This window comes from Mustela putorius, unplaced genomic scaffold, assembly GCF_011764305.1.
Source record: "Mustela putorius furo isolate JIRA1106 unplaced genomic scaffold, ASM1176430v1.1 tig00003962_pilon_pilon_pilon, whole genome shotgun sequence".
Lineage (NCBI taxonomy): Eukaryota > Metazoa > Chordata > Mammalia > Carnivora > Mustelidae > Mustela > Mustela putorius.
In genome coordinates, this window is record NW_025422106.1 from 8257242 (window position 1) to 8274587 (window position 17346).

The 17346-nt window shown below is 43.3% G+C and overlaps 1 protein-coding gene across 3 annotated transcripts in view; it reads left to right on the forward strand.

The window, feature by feature from the left end:
- Positions 1–521: 521 nt before the first annotated feature.
- The window catches only part of TOM1L1 (target of myb1 like 1 membrane trafficking protein), a 57528-nt gene continuing 40703 nt past the window's right edge, over positions 522–17346 (forward strand). The window contains exons 1-6 of one of the 3 annotated variants that reach the window (XM_013053677.2): positions 522–606; positions 4455–4539; positions 6308–6386; positions 14393–14542; positions 15161–15286; positions 16663–16767. In XM_013053677.2, the coding sequence (XP_012909131.1) occupies positions 4502–4539; positions 6308–6386; positions 14393–14542; positions 15161–15286; positions 16663–16767 (498 nt within the window). In that variant the 5' untranslated portion in view covers positions 522–606; positions 4455–4501. Of the gene's footprint in view, positions 607–1761; positions 2021–4454; positions 4540–6307; positions 6387–14392; positions 14543–15160; positions 15287–16662; positions 16768–17346 lie in introns of those variants that run through there. The other 2 variants (XM_004747363.3, XM_004747362.3) reach the window with 2 other exon arrangements.

Genomic DNA, 17346 nt, shown 5'->3' on the forward strand with positions numbered 1-17346 from the left:
TGTCCTGCTCCCAGACCATATTAATATTGCCTGAGTTAATTTGCACCCCTAGGACATAGGGGGATCTTGCAGAAGGTGGCGGAGCACAGAGAAAGGAGACTGCAGCCACCATAACATCCTTATATGGGGAGAGAAACACTTCTCCCCAGGCATAGCTGAGATCCTGGTTCCATTTACCTAGCCATAACATCCTGAACATACTTCTTGGTGTAACTTCTCCTGTTCTCAGTGCCTCAATTCTGTAACACAAGAAAATTAAAAAAAAAAAAAAAATCTCTCCCATAAGAAGTAGCAGAATTATGTTAAAAATCTGTCCAGATGGTTGGTTCCGTCCTAGTTCTCAATCCGTGTTGGAAGGCCACTGACACCACCAGCAGCCTACACGAAAACTGACTTTCTCTTTAAGATTGTTTGATTGAGGGTTCAGAGAAGGTAAAGTATCTTTCTGGAATCTAAAACATGGATTGGAGATTAGGTGGGGTGATGTCACAAAAGAGATTTTCAACCGTGTCAGCAGGCTGTAGTTACGACTAAGGAAGTGGCTAACTGGCACCATCTGAAACAGCCACTCACCTTGGGTAAGCAGGTGGAGAAGATAAGTTACAGGTAGGACCAAACCCATCAAAAGGAAAGCCATCACAATAAAGAGATTTCATTCTAGATTTTAGAATCCCAGGTATTGGCTCACTTAGGTCAAGAAAAATTTGCAATAACAGAAATAAGAAAAAAACCAGTTGGTTAACCCCTTGGCACCACTACAATTGGTTTTGACATCTATTTTAAAATTTAAGACTAAGGGCTTAAGTCAGAACAAGCCCTCTTTGATCTCTTTAGTCACTATTTCCAAGGCCAAAGAAGGCCTTGTAGCACTGGCCCAAGCTGACTGCAAAAAGCAATGTCCGGACGGACAGGAAGCCCATCACCTGTGACACTTGAGCAGTCTTTGGCATCACTGGAGATGGTTAACATGGCTAATCAGATGTTAATCGAATGCACAGGAGAAGGAAAGAAATTCCGCTTCTGAAAGGCAGCTGGAAAGGCCTTGGACTGCTCAGGCTCAGATTTACATTCCAAAGCAGTTCTGCAGCCAAACACACTCCCTGCCGGAGCCGGAGGAAAGCCCCTCTCCTCTCCTCTCCTAGGCTTTACTGGAAAACACAGCTCCCAGGAGGGAGGGAGGGTTAGGAACCCACAGCCTCCTGGGCGGCGCCCTGTGGTCCCTCGGGGAAATAGAGGCGAGACAAAGGACGCCGGCTCCTGGGGCGTCCCTACATTCGAAGCCAATCCCTCTTCCCCTGTGTCACCTCCTCTAAAGGACAAGGAACACACCTCAAGATATCTGGGGGTGAGGGACGGGGTAGGAAGTAGTTCTAGTCACTCGATTCATTCCGTGGTTAAATATTTATGTTGTGGGTCCCAGACACCGACCTAAGCGGTTTACATCCTTAATTCTCACCATAATCCTGAGATTATGTGTTAGTAACCCCGCATTTCCTTCTCTACAAAGGGGAGCAGGAGGCGCAGAGAAGAGCAGTAACTTGACCAGTAGACGGCGGTGTCAGAGCACGGGTGTCTCATCCCCAAGCTGTGACACCCCCCCCCCCCAGCTGCGGCCGGTTCCGCGGGGACCACAACCGCACCCGGGTCCCGACCACCCCCACCGACCCCGCGCGAGCCCGGCTGTTTCCCCCGCCCGCCCACACCCCCCGGCGGCCCGGAGCGCCGCCTCCTCGCCGCTCCCGCGGGGCACGTGGCAGGTGCGCGGGCGTCCCCGGTGTCCCCGCCCCCGTACCCCACGCCGGGTGCCCGGCGCCCCGCAGCGGTCGGGCAGGTCGCGCAGCCTCTGCAGAGCCCGGGAAGCGCCCGGCCGAAGAGGAGGAGCCAGGGGCACCGAGCGGGTGGAGTCGGGAGCCCGAGAGCGGTGGAGGCGGATTTCCTGGGCCCGGCTCGGTGGGGGCTACTATGGCGTTTGGGAAGAGTCACCGGGATCCCTATGCGACCTCCGTGGGCCACCTCATAGGTAAAGAGCGGGAGAGGGAGCCGCCGGGGCAGGCTTGGGGGACCCGGGGTCCCCTTCCCGCTTGACTCCATTCTCGGCCTCGTCCAAGTTTGAGGAAATCCTTCCCCTCCCCCTGCAACTTTCCCGGGGCACCGGAATCCCACCCACCCAATCGCTGGCCCCTTTGAGGCATTTCTTGATGGCTGACCGCCCCCTGCTCCCCCCCCCCCCCCCCCCCCCCCCCCCGCTGGAACCCCTCCTTAAAATCTGCCTGCCTTTTTGGTGCTTCCTGGGGCGTGGGACCGAACAGGTGAAGCACGCACGGGCTTCAGGTGTGGAGTGTTCCGGCCTGTGCGAGGAGAAGGGGTCAACTTCTGAGCCAGAAGAAAGTTGTCGGTCAAGTTCGCTACTCCCTGGAGGGCCGAGTGTGGCCCTGTCTGTTTTACGGGGGAGGGAAGGAAAGACGGGGTTCAGGGAAGGTTGCAGGGAGATTGCGTGATGGGACTTCACTGGGAGCGGCAGGTCCCTTTCAACCAGTGCTCTCTTGGCGTTGAGCCCTTAACAACCCGAGTTACTTTTTCTGGGTAAACAAAGAGAATGAAAATGCCCAGTCCTGGGGTGAAGGAAGCAAGCGGGGAGTCGGGGAGCAGTCAGGGGGGGGTCACAAGAGGCCGCTGGGGGGTGGGGTGGGGGGACCACGCATGTATTTGCCTGTGTCCTGTCTTCTGTGGCTCTGAATAACCAGGGACTGGACTGTTTTGACCAGCAGGGAGCTGCCTTCCTTCTGCTCTCCTCCAATCCTGCCTTGGGAACCGGGTGTGGCACAGTGCCTGTGGGTGCCAAGCAAAGCGTGATATTGTCAGGAACTTGGGGTGATGAAATCCTAAGAACTGAGAACCTGGCGATTACAGTAGGGAGACTCAGGTCTGGACAGTTTTGCCTGCAGTTCAGTTAACAGGGAGCACACCACTCAACCTGAACCTCATAAGGTTCTCCCATCTTTGGAAGATGGGGAGAGTGACTATCACTGAGGGGCAAAATGCTTTCTAAACTGTGGCCGGCTGTATTCCTATGGATACTAAAATGAATTTTGAGCAGAAATAGATTTAGACCGCATCTTCATAGGCTGATGAATTATCTAATACTGTAAATATTTGCCCACTGTCAGTATATGCCTGGCCCTGGATGAAGCAAAGATGAGACGTGGTCTCAACCCTAAGGGAATGTGCAATCTCGTAGGGAAGACGGACACAGTTATGTAGTAACTACAGTATGGTACCTTTGCAATGCAAGAAAACTGCAAAACACTCAAAACTTTAGAAAAGGGAGAAATTTTGTCATGGCTTTTGAAGGATGAATAGGAGTTTTCTAGGAAGATGGGAAGGTGGGAGGAAGTGTGAGGAATGGAGAACAGGGAATCTGGCAGAAGGAACAAGGTGTGTCTGTACAACACAAAGTTAGTCAGATTTGTCTTTGGAATGCCAAATTCAAATAGATCTTTTCCTAGATCGGAAGCAGGCTAAGCTTTGGGGTTCTTCCAGCCTAACCCTATTCTTTCATTATCCTTTCTTATTCTTTCTTGTGTTGAGTCTTACTCTTTCTTCATTATCCTTTTTAACTTTCTCTCCATTCCCTACAAGACCTGATGATTTTGTGCTGAGGATCTTCTCCTGTGATGAAGGGAATATATTAAGTTCATTTAGGTTATGTTCTATTACTCTTTCCAGGTGGCATTTTGTGTTCTTAAGGAGAATGTGTGGAGAGGGGAAAATATCTGATGGTTTGGGTTTCAGAAGCATTCACGTCTGCCTGGGGTAGCTTTGGTTAGTTCAGGTGCTAGGAGTGACCTTGCTCTAATTCTCAAGGACACAGACAATTTCAGTTCTGATCTCTTTCTTTTTCAACATGCCCCCCTCCCCACCATGACTTTTTTTTTTTTTTAAGTTAAATAATTTGAATTAGAATGCTAGTTCTACCTTGTATTAGCAGTGTAACCTTGGGTAATTTCCTTAACTTCTCTGAACTTCTGTTTCACCATCTATCACAGTGGGTTAAATGAAGTTGCATAAGATAAAATACTTTGCACTATGCACTTGACTTTGTAGGTAGCTGCTCGATAGGGGCTTGTCTTCAGAAAGGCCAGCAAATGGACATTTAGCCAACCGGTCCTGGCCCTATCGCCGGGTGTTGTGTCTGCAGCTTTTATTAATTGGTCATTCATTACTGCAGTAATGGTAGCACTCTGAACTTGAGTTCTGATTGATTCCCGAATTACTGGGAATTGCTCAGGAAAAAAAACAAAACAAACAAACAAAAAAAAACAACCCTCTTTGCCTTTTGGTAATATAAACTTAATGGTACTTGTTAGTGAACCCCTGGCAGATTATTTCAGGAAGCCCAGACATTTTTCATTCTGTTGTAGCTCAGACTCAACACAAGAGCTTTTTCTTTGCAGAAAAGGCTACATTTGCTGGAGTTCAGACTGAAGATTGGGGCCAGTTTATGCACATCTGTGACATTATTAACACTGCCCACGATGGGTGAGTACAGTGTGTGGTACACGCATTTGTCTCTGATAAGAAACATCAGAACCACAGCACTTTTTCTCTTAAGCTTTTTGGTTTTCTTGTTGAGTGTTTCATTCCCCCCTAGGGCATCACTATCTTTTAAAGACCTGTCTGGTGAAAACATAAAGACAGCTGCTTATTTCAGCATGTGGAATATCTGAGAATCCATTATAATTTTTCTCTTTGCCTTTTCTTTAATAGTTATAAGTTTTGTCTTTGTGAAGCTTCAATTTCTTTTTCTTTAAAGAAAGCAGAATTGTTTCCTTCTTTAGAAATTCTCCCTACTCTGATTGCCAGTATTTTATGCTACTGTAACTAAAAAATACTATCCAGAAGCTAGTGAACTCCTGGTGGTGACCTTTCCTGCGCAGTTGTCATTATTAACAGGAAATAATCTAGCAATCTTTTTTTTTCCTCATTATAAGACAATTTTTTCTTAATGTTCACTCACCCACCTTCATGCTGTGTTCTTAAATAATGTGCTATCTTTTGTTACACTTCTTAAACTTCAAGGAATTAAAGATTTTTTAAAAATCATTAAGGCCAACTATTTGTGATTTTAGTCTAATTACAAGTTGTTGTAAGGGATACAATTCTGTTAATTTTCCTGAGCACATTCAAGTGATAACTGATAGCAAAAAGGTTTGGTCTAGTTTATGTTGATTGTTGATGAAGAAAGCATTCCATTTAATTATTGACTATATTAATTGAGTGTATTAAGGTTAGTTCTTTGAGGCGGTTATGTTGTTTTCCCTGTAATGTTGTTTACCATATTTGGTTCCTCTGAAACTTTTCTTCATGGGTAATACTAATTTCTTCGTTGATAATGCAAAAACAGAATCTCAAAATAAAACTTTTCCTTTCAAAAAAGTATCTTTATTCTAAACTTTTCTAAGAGTTTAATATTAGGTTCTGTATGCAATTCTTTAGAAATGTAGATAATATCTATATATCTATAATAGTTGTAATTCTATGTAAGCATGTGTAATTGTCACATAATAGAAATTCTACCCATACAGACAAAATTGGAAGGTAATATGTAAAAAGAATTTGTATTCTTTCTTCAGTTTTATTGAGATATAATTAGCATGTAAAGTGTATAGCATAATGATTTGACCTACATGTATTATAAAATGATTACCACAATAAGTTAACATCTGTCACCTCATATAGTTACAAAAAAAATTTTTTTCCTTGTGATGAGAGCTTTTATGTCTACTCTTAGCAACTTTCAAATATACCATACGGCAGTGTTAATATTAATATTATACCTTATATCCCCAGGAGTTATGGATCTTATAACTGGAAGTTTGTACCTTTCTACCACCTCAAAGTAAACTTTGATCCTCTACTTTTACATAATCCTTTGTTTTATATTGTAAAATGGTAGTTGACCTAATTAGTCATAATTCCTCCCATATCACCTACCTTGGGGGATGCTCAGCATATAGTCTTACTCGAAAATGGTAACCTTCATTGTTTTGGGAATTACATTTCCTGTAAAGCAGTTTTGTGCATTGATAGAGGGATAGGGATATGAGTGCATTTCACATGTAGTGCTTTCTAGGTAATACTATTATGTAAATATTCTGTTTGATTCTCTCAAGGTGGTAGGTGTTGCAGAATCAGGGCCTTGGTCTTCTCCTTAGCTACTCCTCTTTCCACAATGCACATTACTTTTCAAAGAGTGCTTATTTTCAGCAATGCCTAATTGATGATTTCACTGTATTTATTGCTGTAGGCCAAAAGATGCCATAAAAGCTTTGAAGAAAAGGATTTCCAAAAATTATAATCATAAAGAAATCCAACTCACCTTGTCAGTAAGTACTTTTAACGTTATAATCAAGACTCTAGGATTTCCCAAGCCATAGGCACATTTTTAGTTTTAGATTAAAAAAATACATATATCAGCAAAAAGCTATTTAGAGTATGAATTAAAACGTGAGAATTACAGAATTGAGAGAGTTTTGCTGATTGTCACAGCATTTAATTTCTTGGAAAGAGGGTGTTCCTAGAAAATCAGACTTTTCCTGATCAGGAGATGGGAACTGGTCATTCAAAACTGAGCCAGTCAAGAAGTTTGTGTATGTGTTACCCATGAGGAGAACTGAAGTCTTGACAATGCTTCCCTGTTAGCTTTTTACCTCACTTGAACAGCTTTGTGGAATTCTGAGGTACTGGGAGCTCATTAAGTTTCAACCAGTCTCTCCTGCAAAATATAATTCAGAGAGCGTTCTTTGTTGATTTAAACAGTGCTGTACACCTTATTGTTTATGACTTGGGGGTGGGCACTTAACGGATCCATTCTTGTTTTTCCCCTCATCTTCGACCATATGACCTCTTCAGTCACTTCGCTGAATTGCCATTTTTACTATGGTATGTTTTGCCAACCCTGCCTGCCACCTGAGAGTGAGCTGTATGGCTTTCTCCTTGCTCCCGCATGCCTTTGTTTACCTCAGCCAGGCCCCAGGCCACAAGGTTAGGACCCCAACTAGCCAGGATCACCCTCCCTTAGGGGCTCTGGGTGAGTGTTTCAAGAGGACTGAGGTGGTGCTGAGGTGCGCACAGCTCTAGTGTTTGAGTTTCATAGGGGAAGAACATTCACATCTTGCTGGGAGAGTAACAGAATGAGAAGAAATGAAATAAATTGAATGGTTTTGATGCTAACTCTGAAGAAACCCTTCAAGTTAGGATGTGAACATAGTTTTAGAGACCTTTTCCTTTTTTTTTTTTTTTTTTTTGTTTCTTTTTTAATTTTAACCTCTCCCTTGTCCTTTACTCATAGCAACCACCTCAGGGAGGTCCCAGAATGGAAGAACTTGAGAGATGAGTAAGCGCTAGAGTAGAACTACCGGAACTGTGGGTGGATAATGGGGGAAAGCCTTTGGTTCCTCATGGATGCTCTTGCCAACCCTTTGGAGTCGTTCTGTTCTTAACTCACAGATGAAGAAACTGAGACTCCATGAGGTTGCAGGGTTTTCTTTTCCTCCGTTATTTAAGAGGCATAGGCAAGGTATCCACTTGGTCCTCCGATGCTCAATCCCAGGCCCTTATGTCATACCACTTTGCTTCTCAGAATGGATCATCCTTCTCTGAAGAATGACTGCTGTGTTTCATCCATATCTTCACCTCCTTAGTACCTGGTGCAAGACCTGGTACATCCGTGTATCTGGGACTGAGCTGATTGTCCTTCAGCCCCTGTCCCACTCTCCTGGTATCCAGGAAGACTCCAGGGCTAATGGAATACGCTGTAGAACTGGGGTAGAAAGCGATGTAGCTGTGCCCTAAAATGGAGGGGATCTGGGCAATCTCAAAGTTGCTGAAGGTTTGGAGTATTAACTGAAGGAGATAAGGGCAGAAGATGAATTTATACTACCCATGTTTTAAAAGCCTGTGGTATTTTGCCTTCTTACAGTTGTTTATTCTGTATACTGGGTGTGTCTTTCTTGTGGTACCCAGCCTTCTTAGCATTTCTGTGCTTGCTTCTAATCCTGTCTCCCTGTCTTTCTCCATCCTGGTTTCTTCTTCTGATACTTAGCTGGGACCCTTCCCTGAGGAAAGCAGGGTTATTTTAGAGTGTTGTCTCTTCTGGCCCTCCATTTCTCTTCGGGTTCCCATTCTTTCTTCCCTTCAGGTAGTCTGATCTCCGAAGCCTTACTAGTGACCCATTCCCATTACTTATTCCACCTCAGCTAACTGTATGTCTTCCACCTTGTGTTTTACACACCAGAACATGAGAAAAAGTGAATCTAAAACCTATACGAAAATAAGGGGGAGAGTCATGGGTTGGGGATCGGATTAGTTCTTCAGTTTTAGGGTCAGAGTTCATTAAGGTACCTACTTCTTGGGTTTTCTTTATTTTTTTTAAGATGTTATTTATTTATTTGACAGAGATCACAAGTAGGCAGAGAAGCAGGCAGAGAGAGAGGAGGAAGCAGGCTCCCCGCTGAGCAGAGAGCCCGATGTGGGGCTCGATTCCAGGACCCTGGGATCATGACCTGAGCCGAAGGCAGAGGCTTTAATCCACTGAGCCACCCAGGCGCCCCTTGGGTTTTCTTTAAATAGCCCTTTGACTCTTGATGGCCTCCTGCATACCTGCCTGTCGTCTCACCTCTGACTACTCATTGCATGGCAGAGGTGTTTATGGCTTCAGAATGGACTTTTAATATTAACTTTGCCAGACTTAATTATGAGGGATGTTGGTCACAGAAAGAATCATCTAATGTCTGTCAAAGCAATTAAATGTTTACCAATCAATTCTTTAAAATTGAATCCCCAAATATGACATTTTGTTACTCTGAAGTGATGAGATTCTGTCAAAGTCAGTTATAAATGTTCTTTGAATTATATGTCATTTGGTTTCTCCATGGACTTGTTAGCTTTGATTAGGTCTTTGACGGGACTGGACTACACTGCGACTTCCTACCATCAGTTGGTGAAGTTTTGTCAAGAAGCCTAGTTTTATTTTTTAGAAAGCAGTTTGTTACCAAGCTTCGTAAGTCTTAGCCAGAAGCTAACCCTTTGAATGAGGCAATTGTGATAAGTCTCAGCAAGACACTAGTATTGTAAAGTGGGAAGCTGTTGAACAGGTTCCCAGAAATCAATTAATTAATGGGCCTTTGTGGAACAGCACTGAGGTGGTGAGCTGTGAGGGCTTCAGAATATGTGTAAAGTGTGTCCATTCCTCCACAAGTAGAGAGAGTTCATCCTCTAGTGTGACCATAACTTGGTGTGGGGTCTTCCACTCTGGATGGCCCCAAAGCCTTGTTTACTGTGCTTGGTTTAGAAATTTATTATAGGGGCGCCTGGGTGGCTCTGTGGGTTAAGCCTCTGCCTTTGACTCAGGCTGCCTTTGGCTCCTGGGATCAAGCCCTGCATCGGGCTCTCTGCTCACTGGGGAGCCTGCTTCCCCCTCTCTCTCTGCCTGTCTCTCTGCCTACTTGTGATCTCTGTCAAACAAATAAATAAAATCTTCAAAAAAAAATTTTTTTTTTTTAAATTTATTATAAGAACTGAAACTACCAAGTAGCTCATTTTCCAGTCTTTCTAAGAAGAATATATATATCAGCTAATCAACAGATTCTCTCCTGATAGGAAATTATCTGGAAATGGATGATCAAAATAGTTACCATTAGGGGCGCCTGGGTGGCTCAGTGGGTTAAAGCTTCTGCCTTCGGCTCAGGTCATGATCCCAGGGTCCTGAGATAGAGCCCCACATTGGGCTCTCTGCTCAGCGGGGAGTCTGCTTCCTCCTCTCTCTCTCTCTCTCTGCCTGCCTCTCTGCCTACTTGTGATCTGTGTCTGTCAAGTAAATAAATAAAATCCTAAAAAAAAAAAAAAAACAGTTACCATTAAGTCCTGATGGATGTCTGGCTCTTCATATATATTATATTTCATTTAGGCCTTAAAAGAACTCTCTAGAGGGAGGTATCATGGCCCATTTTGCAGATAAGAATACCAAGGCTTAGAACAATAAGCAACCTCTGAGTGAGGAGATTAGTGAGGCCTAAAGTCTTAACTCTCTTTTTTTTAAATTTTTTATCGGGACACCTGGGTGGCTCAGTTGGTTAAGCAGCTGCCTGTGGCTCAGGTCATGATCCCAGCGTCCTGGGATCGAGTCCCACACTGGGCTCCTTGCTTGGCGGGGAGCCTGCTTCTCCCTCTGCCTCTGCCTACCAGTCTGCCTGCCTATGCTTGTGCGTGCGCTCTCTCCCTTTCTGTAATAAATAAATAAAATCTTTTAAATAATAATAATAATAAATAAATAAAATTTTTTATCATTTTATTAACATATAATGTATTAGCTCCAGGGGTACAGGTCTGTGAATTGCCAGTTTTACACACTTCACAGCACTCACCATAGCACATACCTTCCCCAGTGTACATAACCCAGCCACCCCCTACGTTGCCTCTCAACTTCCTCATATCAGGGAGATCAAATGATAATTGCCTTTCTTTGACTGTAAAGTCTTACTCTCTTTAGTCTATCATGGTCCCTTGGTTTCTGGGTTCCCTATCCCGCCTGAGATTTTGGTGTCTTGGTTGTCCTATTTCCAAAGATAGGTTATCTGAACACCTAAATCTACCAAAGCCCAATTTTAAAATGTATAAAAGCAATGTATTAATTTTTCCAATTTGCCACAATAGATTTTAGTGCTTATCTCTGTGGGTTGTGGGGTGAAAGAGGTACCGGTGACATAATGAAAGAGGTGAGCTAGAAGTAATGAGTCCTGAAATTCTAGATTCCAGTGGGAAAACACAAAGGGCCGTGATTTGTGATCTCCAGATGTTAACTTCCTCAGCGTTTCATGTTGACTCTCTGATTTTATGCATGTAACCTCCTGGGAATGATACCTATTGCCATAAAATCTCAGTGATCCAAAGATAAAAATCGGTTTGTGAAATATTTGGCAAGAAACTCCCCATTCGTTTTACCATTAGGGAAAGTGAGACATGGGGGCTCTCTGATGAGGCTGCCTGATGGAGTGGATGAAGTATTTCCATAAATTCCCATTGTACTAGGGATTATTTTCCTCTCTGCATTTCAGCTAATAACTCATCACAATGCATCCAGCAAAAAGTCATTTGTTATTCAACTTTTCAACTTAACTTTCTCTAAACAACTTGCCTTCAAATACTCATCTCAACAGGTTTCGTATTTTGTTTTTATTTTCCTTCACTTTAAATATTTTCTGTATTTCAGGGGTGCTCAGTGGTGCAGTCAGTTGAGCATCCCTCTCTTGGTTTTAGCTCAGGTCGTGATCATAAGGTCTTGAGATCGAGCCCAGCATAGGGCTCTGCACTTAGAGTGCAGAGTCTGCTTGTGAATCCTTCTCCCTTTGCCTCTTCCCCCTACTTGTGCACGAGCTCATGCACGTACTCTCTGTCTCTATCACTCAAATAATCTTTAAACTGGTAAGAACAAGTACTACACTTGTTAAAAATCAATAAATATTTTCTGTGCTTTGGATAACTAGCCCCATGTGTTCCATTTCTGTATTTTCTGATTGCCTTCTTAGCCATATTGCCCTTAAAACTACAGCTCTCATACCTTTTTGTATTGCTACTCTAGGGATACATCACAGAGCAGGGTGGAGAGTCCATTTTCAGGGAGGCTTTTCTGCAGAGATGATCGTGCCTATCCTGGTTGCATTATGGTTTCTGTGACCTCTCTAATTGGAGAAGTGGGCAGCACAGGAGATAGATTTAACTCTGTTTTTTAGATCACTTGTAGAAGTCCACATTCTGCATGCATTTCTTCAATGCCAACTTACTTCTTCTTAGCCTGACTTCTGCTCATGTTGCTTGATTGAAAAAATGTCCCCTCAGCCCCACTAGTGGGACTCATGACCCCAATAACTGACCTAGCTGAGTTTTTTTCTCCCTGCACATCCTTAGCTGTTTTGACACAATCCTTGGAGAAACTACCCTCTTTTGACTTTCCCAATGTTATGTTCTCTATATTTTATGCTTTAGTTTCCATTGGTTGCTCTCTGGTTGCCTTCATAGTTTTCTTCTGGCCTGTGTGGTAGGTGAGCCCTAGTGTGCCAGCCATTCTTCCCTGCTGTTCCCATGCAGCCTTGGTTTCTCATGTTAGGCTCCCTCCCTCCTAAGCTGGAGCTGCTCATAGATAGCTCTATTAAACAGCTCTACATGAATGTCCCACCATCTGTTTTGCCTTCATCATCTTGGGCTGCTATAATAAAAACACCACCTACTACTGGGTGTAAACGAGACATTAACTTCTCACAGTTCTGGAGGCTATAAAGTGTGCAAAGGTGCCAGCAAATCTTGTGCCTGGTGACAGCCCACTTTCTGGTTTGTAGATGGCCATCTTGTCATTGCATCATCACACAGCCAGGAGAGCTCATCTTTCCTCTTTATTTGGGCACTAATCTCTTGCCTCAGGTCTCTACACGCTCCCAATCTAATTATTTCTCAAAAGACCCAGTTCCAAATACACTCACATTAGGGATTAGGAATGTCAATGTACGAATTTGGGAGGGATACAGACACTTAATCCGAAGTACTATGAAACTCAAAATATCTAAAATTCACTTCATTGGGATACCTGGGTAGCTCAGTAGGTTAAGTGTCTGAATCTTGATTGTAGCTCAAGTCATGATCTCAGAGTCATGAGATCTGAGCCCTGAGCTGAGCATGGAGCCTGCTTAAGATTCTCTCTCTGCCTCTCCCTGTGCTCCTACACTGCCCCACTCGCATGCTCGCTCTCTCTCCCAAAAGAAAAAAATTAATAATAATAATAAAATTTATCTCATCATTTTTACCCCAGACCAAGCCTGCAACCCGATCCACTTCCAAATTTTCATCCAAGGTGCCATCAGTGTCCTACAGAATAACAGTGGCTTAACCATCCTTTTTCCAACACATGTCCATCGTAAAGCTCTGCCTTCATGAATCACTCCTGTCTTTACTTTCCTCGTACCCATACCACCCTGGTTTAGGCCTTTCTGCCTTGGTTCTAGTGGGTCTAGGACTAGTGGGTCCCTATTAGATTCTCCATCCTTCCAGGTCCCCTTCATAGAACGCTGCTTGAAAACCTTCCCAGAGTATTACTTTGCACTTATGAACCTTTCTCTCAAGTTCAGAATGAGGTATAATGGTGACAAACTGTCAGGGTCGCGCCCCTAAGATGGCGCAGGCTACATAGCCCGAGCAGCACGGACAGCCTGAAAAACATCCGCCCTGGCCACACATGACCTGGTGCTCCTCACATGAACACCGCATGCCACCACTGCCTACGAGCCCCAGATACCTCCTGTTCACGTGAACACCTCTGTGATTGGCTGTATACCTCCTGTTCACGTGAACACCTCTGTGATTGGCTGTTATGCCCTATATAAGGCAAGGGAACTTCCCCGCAGGGGAAGGAGAAAGAAAGGGAGGAGAAAGATCGATCAGGGAATAAACAAGAGCTTGTGCATGGAACTGTGTGTGTTGGTGTTGCATCATCTCTGCAGGCAGGGAGAGCGCAACAACAAACTTAACAAGAACCCTTCACTGGCTTCTTGTGCAATGGCCAGACCCTTCCCATTCACTGCCACACATTTCTCTAAAGTCTGTATAATGTCCCTCCACACTTCATCCATGCTGGATAAAGACAATTCCCAGTGTGTCTAGTCTGCCTCCATGAAGAAGCCCCTGCAAACCAGAGTACTCATTGTCCTCCTGATAGCTTAAATGCTTCCATGCATTCATTGACTCATTCATTTAGATACCACTTACCTGCCTAGAATATAGCTCTGCACACCTTTGTACTTAACTATTTTTTAAAAACCCAACTCAGGACCAGCTTTCTCCAAAAGTCTTAAGACCATCTGGCCCTAAATTATCCCTTGGTTAATTGTCTACCCATAAAGGTCTATAATGAGGGTGACTGGGCAATTTATCATCCAGACCAGGACATGGTAGACAGTGGAAGGAGTATCATCATTAATAAAGCCACCACAACAGGAATGTACCAGAACCTCTCTGGAAAAGCAAGGACACTGTCACCTACCCTATAGCCCATGTGTCTTTACCACTTCCCATTTGGTCCTTGGCACTTACTACCTTGTATTGTTGTTCATGCTCTAATGATGGTGTCCTGACTCCCCAAGAAGTCTGTCCTCAAAGCTCTTCCTTCATGCCTTACGTATTTCCTCACATTCCCAGAACCCAAAGCTTTGCCGTCAATTTTAGTAGACACTAAATCCTGTTTAGTTGTAATGCTGGTAGAAATCATTACTTAGCTATTTTTATCTTCTATTTGGGAGGTGGTTTTGCCAGAGATATAATTAAATTTTAATTTTTCTGTCTAATTTAGCTTATTGACATGTGTATGCAGAACTGTGGTCCAAGTTTCCAATCTCTGATTGTGAAGAAGGAATTCATTAAAGATAGTCTCGTTAAGCTGCTCAACCCCAGATACAACTTGCCATTAGACATTCAGAATAGAATCTTGAATTTCATTAAGGTAAGTCTATTGTATGCCTTATGGGTTGGTAGACCTCTAAGATTAGAGCCCTAATTATGTACCTTGCAATCGGTTTGGTGATCCTCTACAAACCTAGGATCAAACCAGGGAGCATTTTACTCTTTCATTTTCCAAGTCATGATAATTTCTTGGTATGGCATAGTGCCCTTTTTCTGAGGAATTTGTAGTTATCTCCCTACTTTCTCTCAGTTTTTATCTTGTTCATGTCAGGTAAGAGAGTATTGTGTACATTTATTTGACATACATGGAAACTGTGTTCTAGAGTACACAACGGACTGCTTTTCAATTTATTTGGTAAAGGAAATACTGATGCTATTTTAGAATCTGTCTATTAATTGTGGATTCAGTACAGTGAAGAAAATAATAAGTACCTATTCCAGGCTTTCTTTGAAATTCTAAGGCATGGGAATTTGATGATTTAAAATATATTGTTTTTCTAGTCTCTGAAAATGTACATTTTTGTCCTTGGCATTCAAAACCAGCTTTCTCTTTCTGAGTAAGATACATAATTGTCAGTTTCTCATTTTCTGTCACCAGCTTAAAAATTCTGTTTTGATTTGTTACTATTTTAACTCTGGAACCATCTCTTGAATTCAGACTTGGTCTCAAGGTTTCCCAGGAGGTGTGGATGTCAGCGAAGTGAAAGAAGTGTATCTTGACCTTCTCAAGAAAGGTGTTCAGTTTCCTCCCTCAGAGGCAGAGGCTGAAACAGCGAGACAAGAGGTAGGACACCTTTCTTGGGCTCATACTGAATCAGATAGTATATGCTGTGAGTCTTCTCTCTTTGAAAGGGACAGTCCTACCTCTGTCCATTCTAGGCAAAAAGGTAAATTTATGAGAAGGCCATTGCCATATCTTCTAAAATAACCAAGCCACAAGAAGGTTGGTGTTAGCTGGATCTTTGAAACAACAGAGAACCAACCACTCAAATGTCTTACGACTTGTCTCTCATTACAGACCAGCTTGCTCCACATAGTAGATAACATAGATCTTAAATTGTCATGTAAGATCTCTAGCTTTTTCAGATTCCAAGCTCAAAAATCTTGGAAAAGGGACCAACCTAGGTTGGTTTCCTACTTCTGAACAAATTAACTGAGGTCATATAAGAACATGATGGCTCCAGGTGGAAATCATTTGTAAGAGCCAAGGAGGGGACAATTTTCAAAGGAAAGAACTCATGCTAGACAGGCAGGGATCTCTACCATGGGGAGTCGTGTATTAAATAATAATTTTTGCAAATAAGGTTCTGAACTTATAATACGTTGAGTACTGTTTGTCATTCGGCTCTTAACTCTGTAATTTATTTCCAAAATGTGAAAACAGTGATTCTTCCCTTGTGTAGATCAGTGAATCCTGCCTTGATGGAAAAGCAGTTCAGGTGTGTACCAGAAGTCTTGATCTTTGTGGAGGCCTTGTCCAGAAGGCTCACACTTCTACTTGTGCAGTCTCTTCCCTGGCCCCTAGGCACCTGCCCCAACCTCGTAACTTCCATGAATCTGTTCACAATGCCCCTTTTAGTCTTTCTTTCAAGACAAAATATAGGAGTGGTCTAGGACCTTGTTATGTGATTTGGGGTAATTGAACTTCTCATTTTTACAAGACTTCTAGGTGACTTCTGTGGACATAATGTCAAAACCTTGGCCTGAGCCCTGTGCTTCAGGTTCTCTGCTCAATATTGTCAATGAGGCATTGACTTTGAGAAGCACTCATTAGGGGAGAAGGAGGTGTCTTTCCAGTTGTGGCCTAAAAAGACTTGACATGAATTGACTTAGCATTTCTTTTTAAAAACCCAAAGAAAGGGCAGCAATAATCTCACATGGCAGTTTATAGATCTTTGTTCGAAGCTAAGAGCACTTTATTAAATTATAATTTAGTTACTAATTCTAACAGCCACCTTTTATTGAACACTTACATATTATGGGCACATTAATAGCACTCTTCTCAAAAAATTCTGGGCAGTTTGCACACTTGACCCTGGGCTGACACCCTCTACCCAAGACCTTGGGTTGAGAGAAGTGATTGAGCCATCTGAATGGAAAAACTGGGCTTGGGGTGGCTGTGTTCATTCCAGTAGTAATACTTCCATTTCACATTAATAGGCCACTCAGATCTCCTCGAACCCATCAACATCTATTCCTACGGCACCAGCTCTTTCTTCTGTTATTGTTCCCAAGAGCTCTACTCTCACACTGGTCCCAGAACAGGTAACAACAGTGACAATTATATATATTGACGACCCTTTCTAACTTACCAGCACCACATATACAGTTTATTTCTTCTTCTTTTTATTTATTGATTGATTTATTCAAGAGAGAGCACAAGCAAGCATGCGTGTAGGGGGAAGGGCAGAGGAGGAGGAACAGGGAGAATCCCAAGCAGACTCCCATGCTGAGCGCACAGCCCGATCTCACAACCCTGAGCTTAGTCTCACAACCCTGAGATCATGACCTGAGCCTAAACCAGGAGCTGGATGCTTAACCAGCTGAGCCACCCAACTGCCCCTACAGTTTGTTTATTCTTAACAACGTTAGGAGGTAGGGGCACATTATTACTTTCACTTTATAGAGGAGAAGATTGAAGCTTAGTATATGACTTAATCATCATTCAGTTCAAAGTCGAATGAATCCTTTGGATTCTGTCTGATTCTAAAGCCCAAGCACTTAGCCATTGTCCTTGGCTAGTGGCTTTGTCTTTGTGGAGACTGGGCTGTGGAATGGATCTTGTGTCAACCAGCTGATTCCTGTTGCTTTCCATAGGACTGTCTGTATCTCATTTCAGGGAGC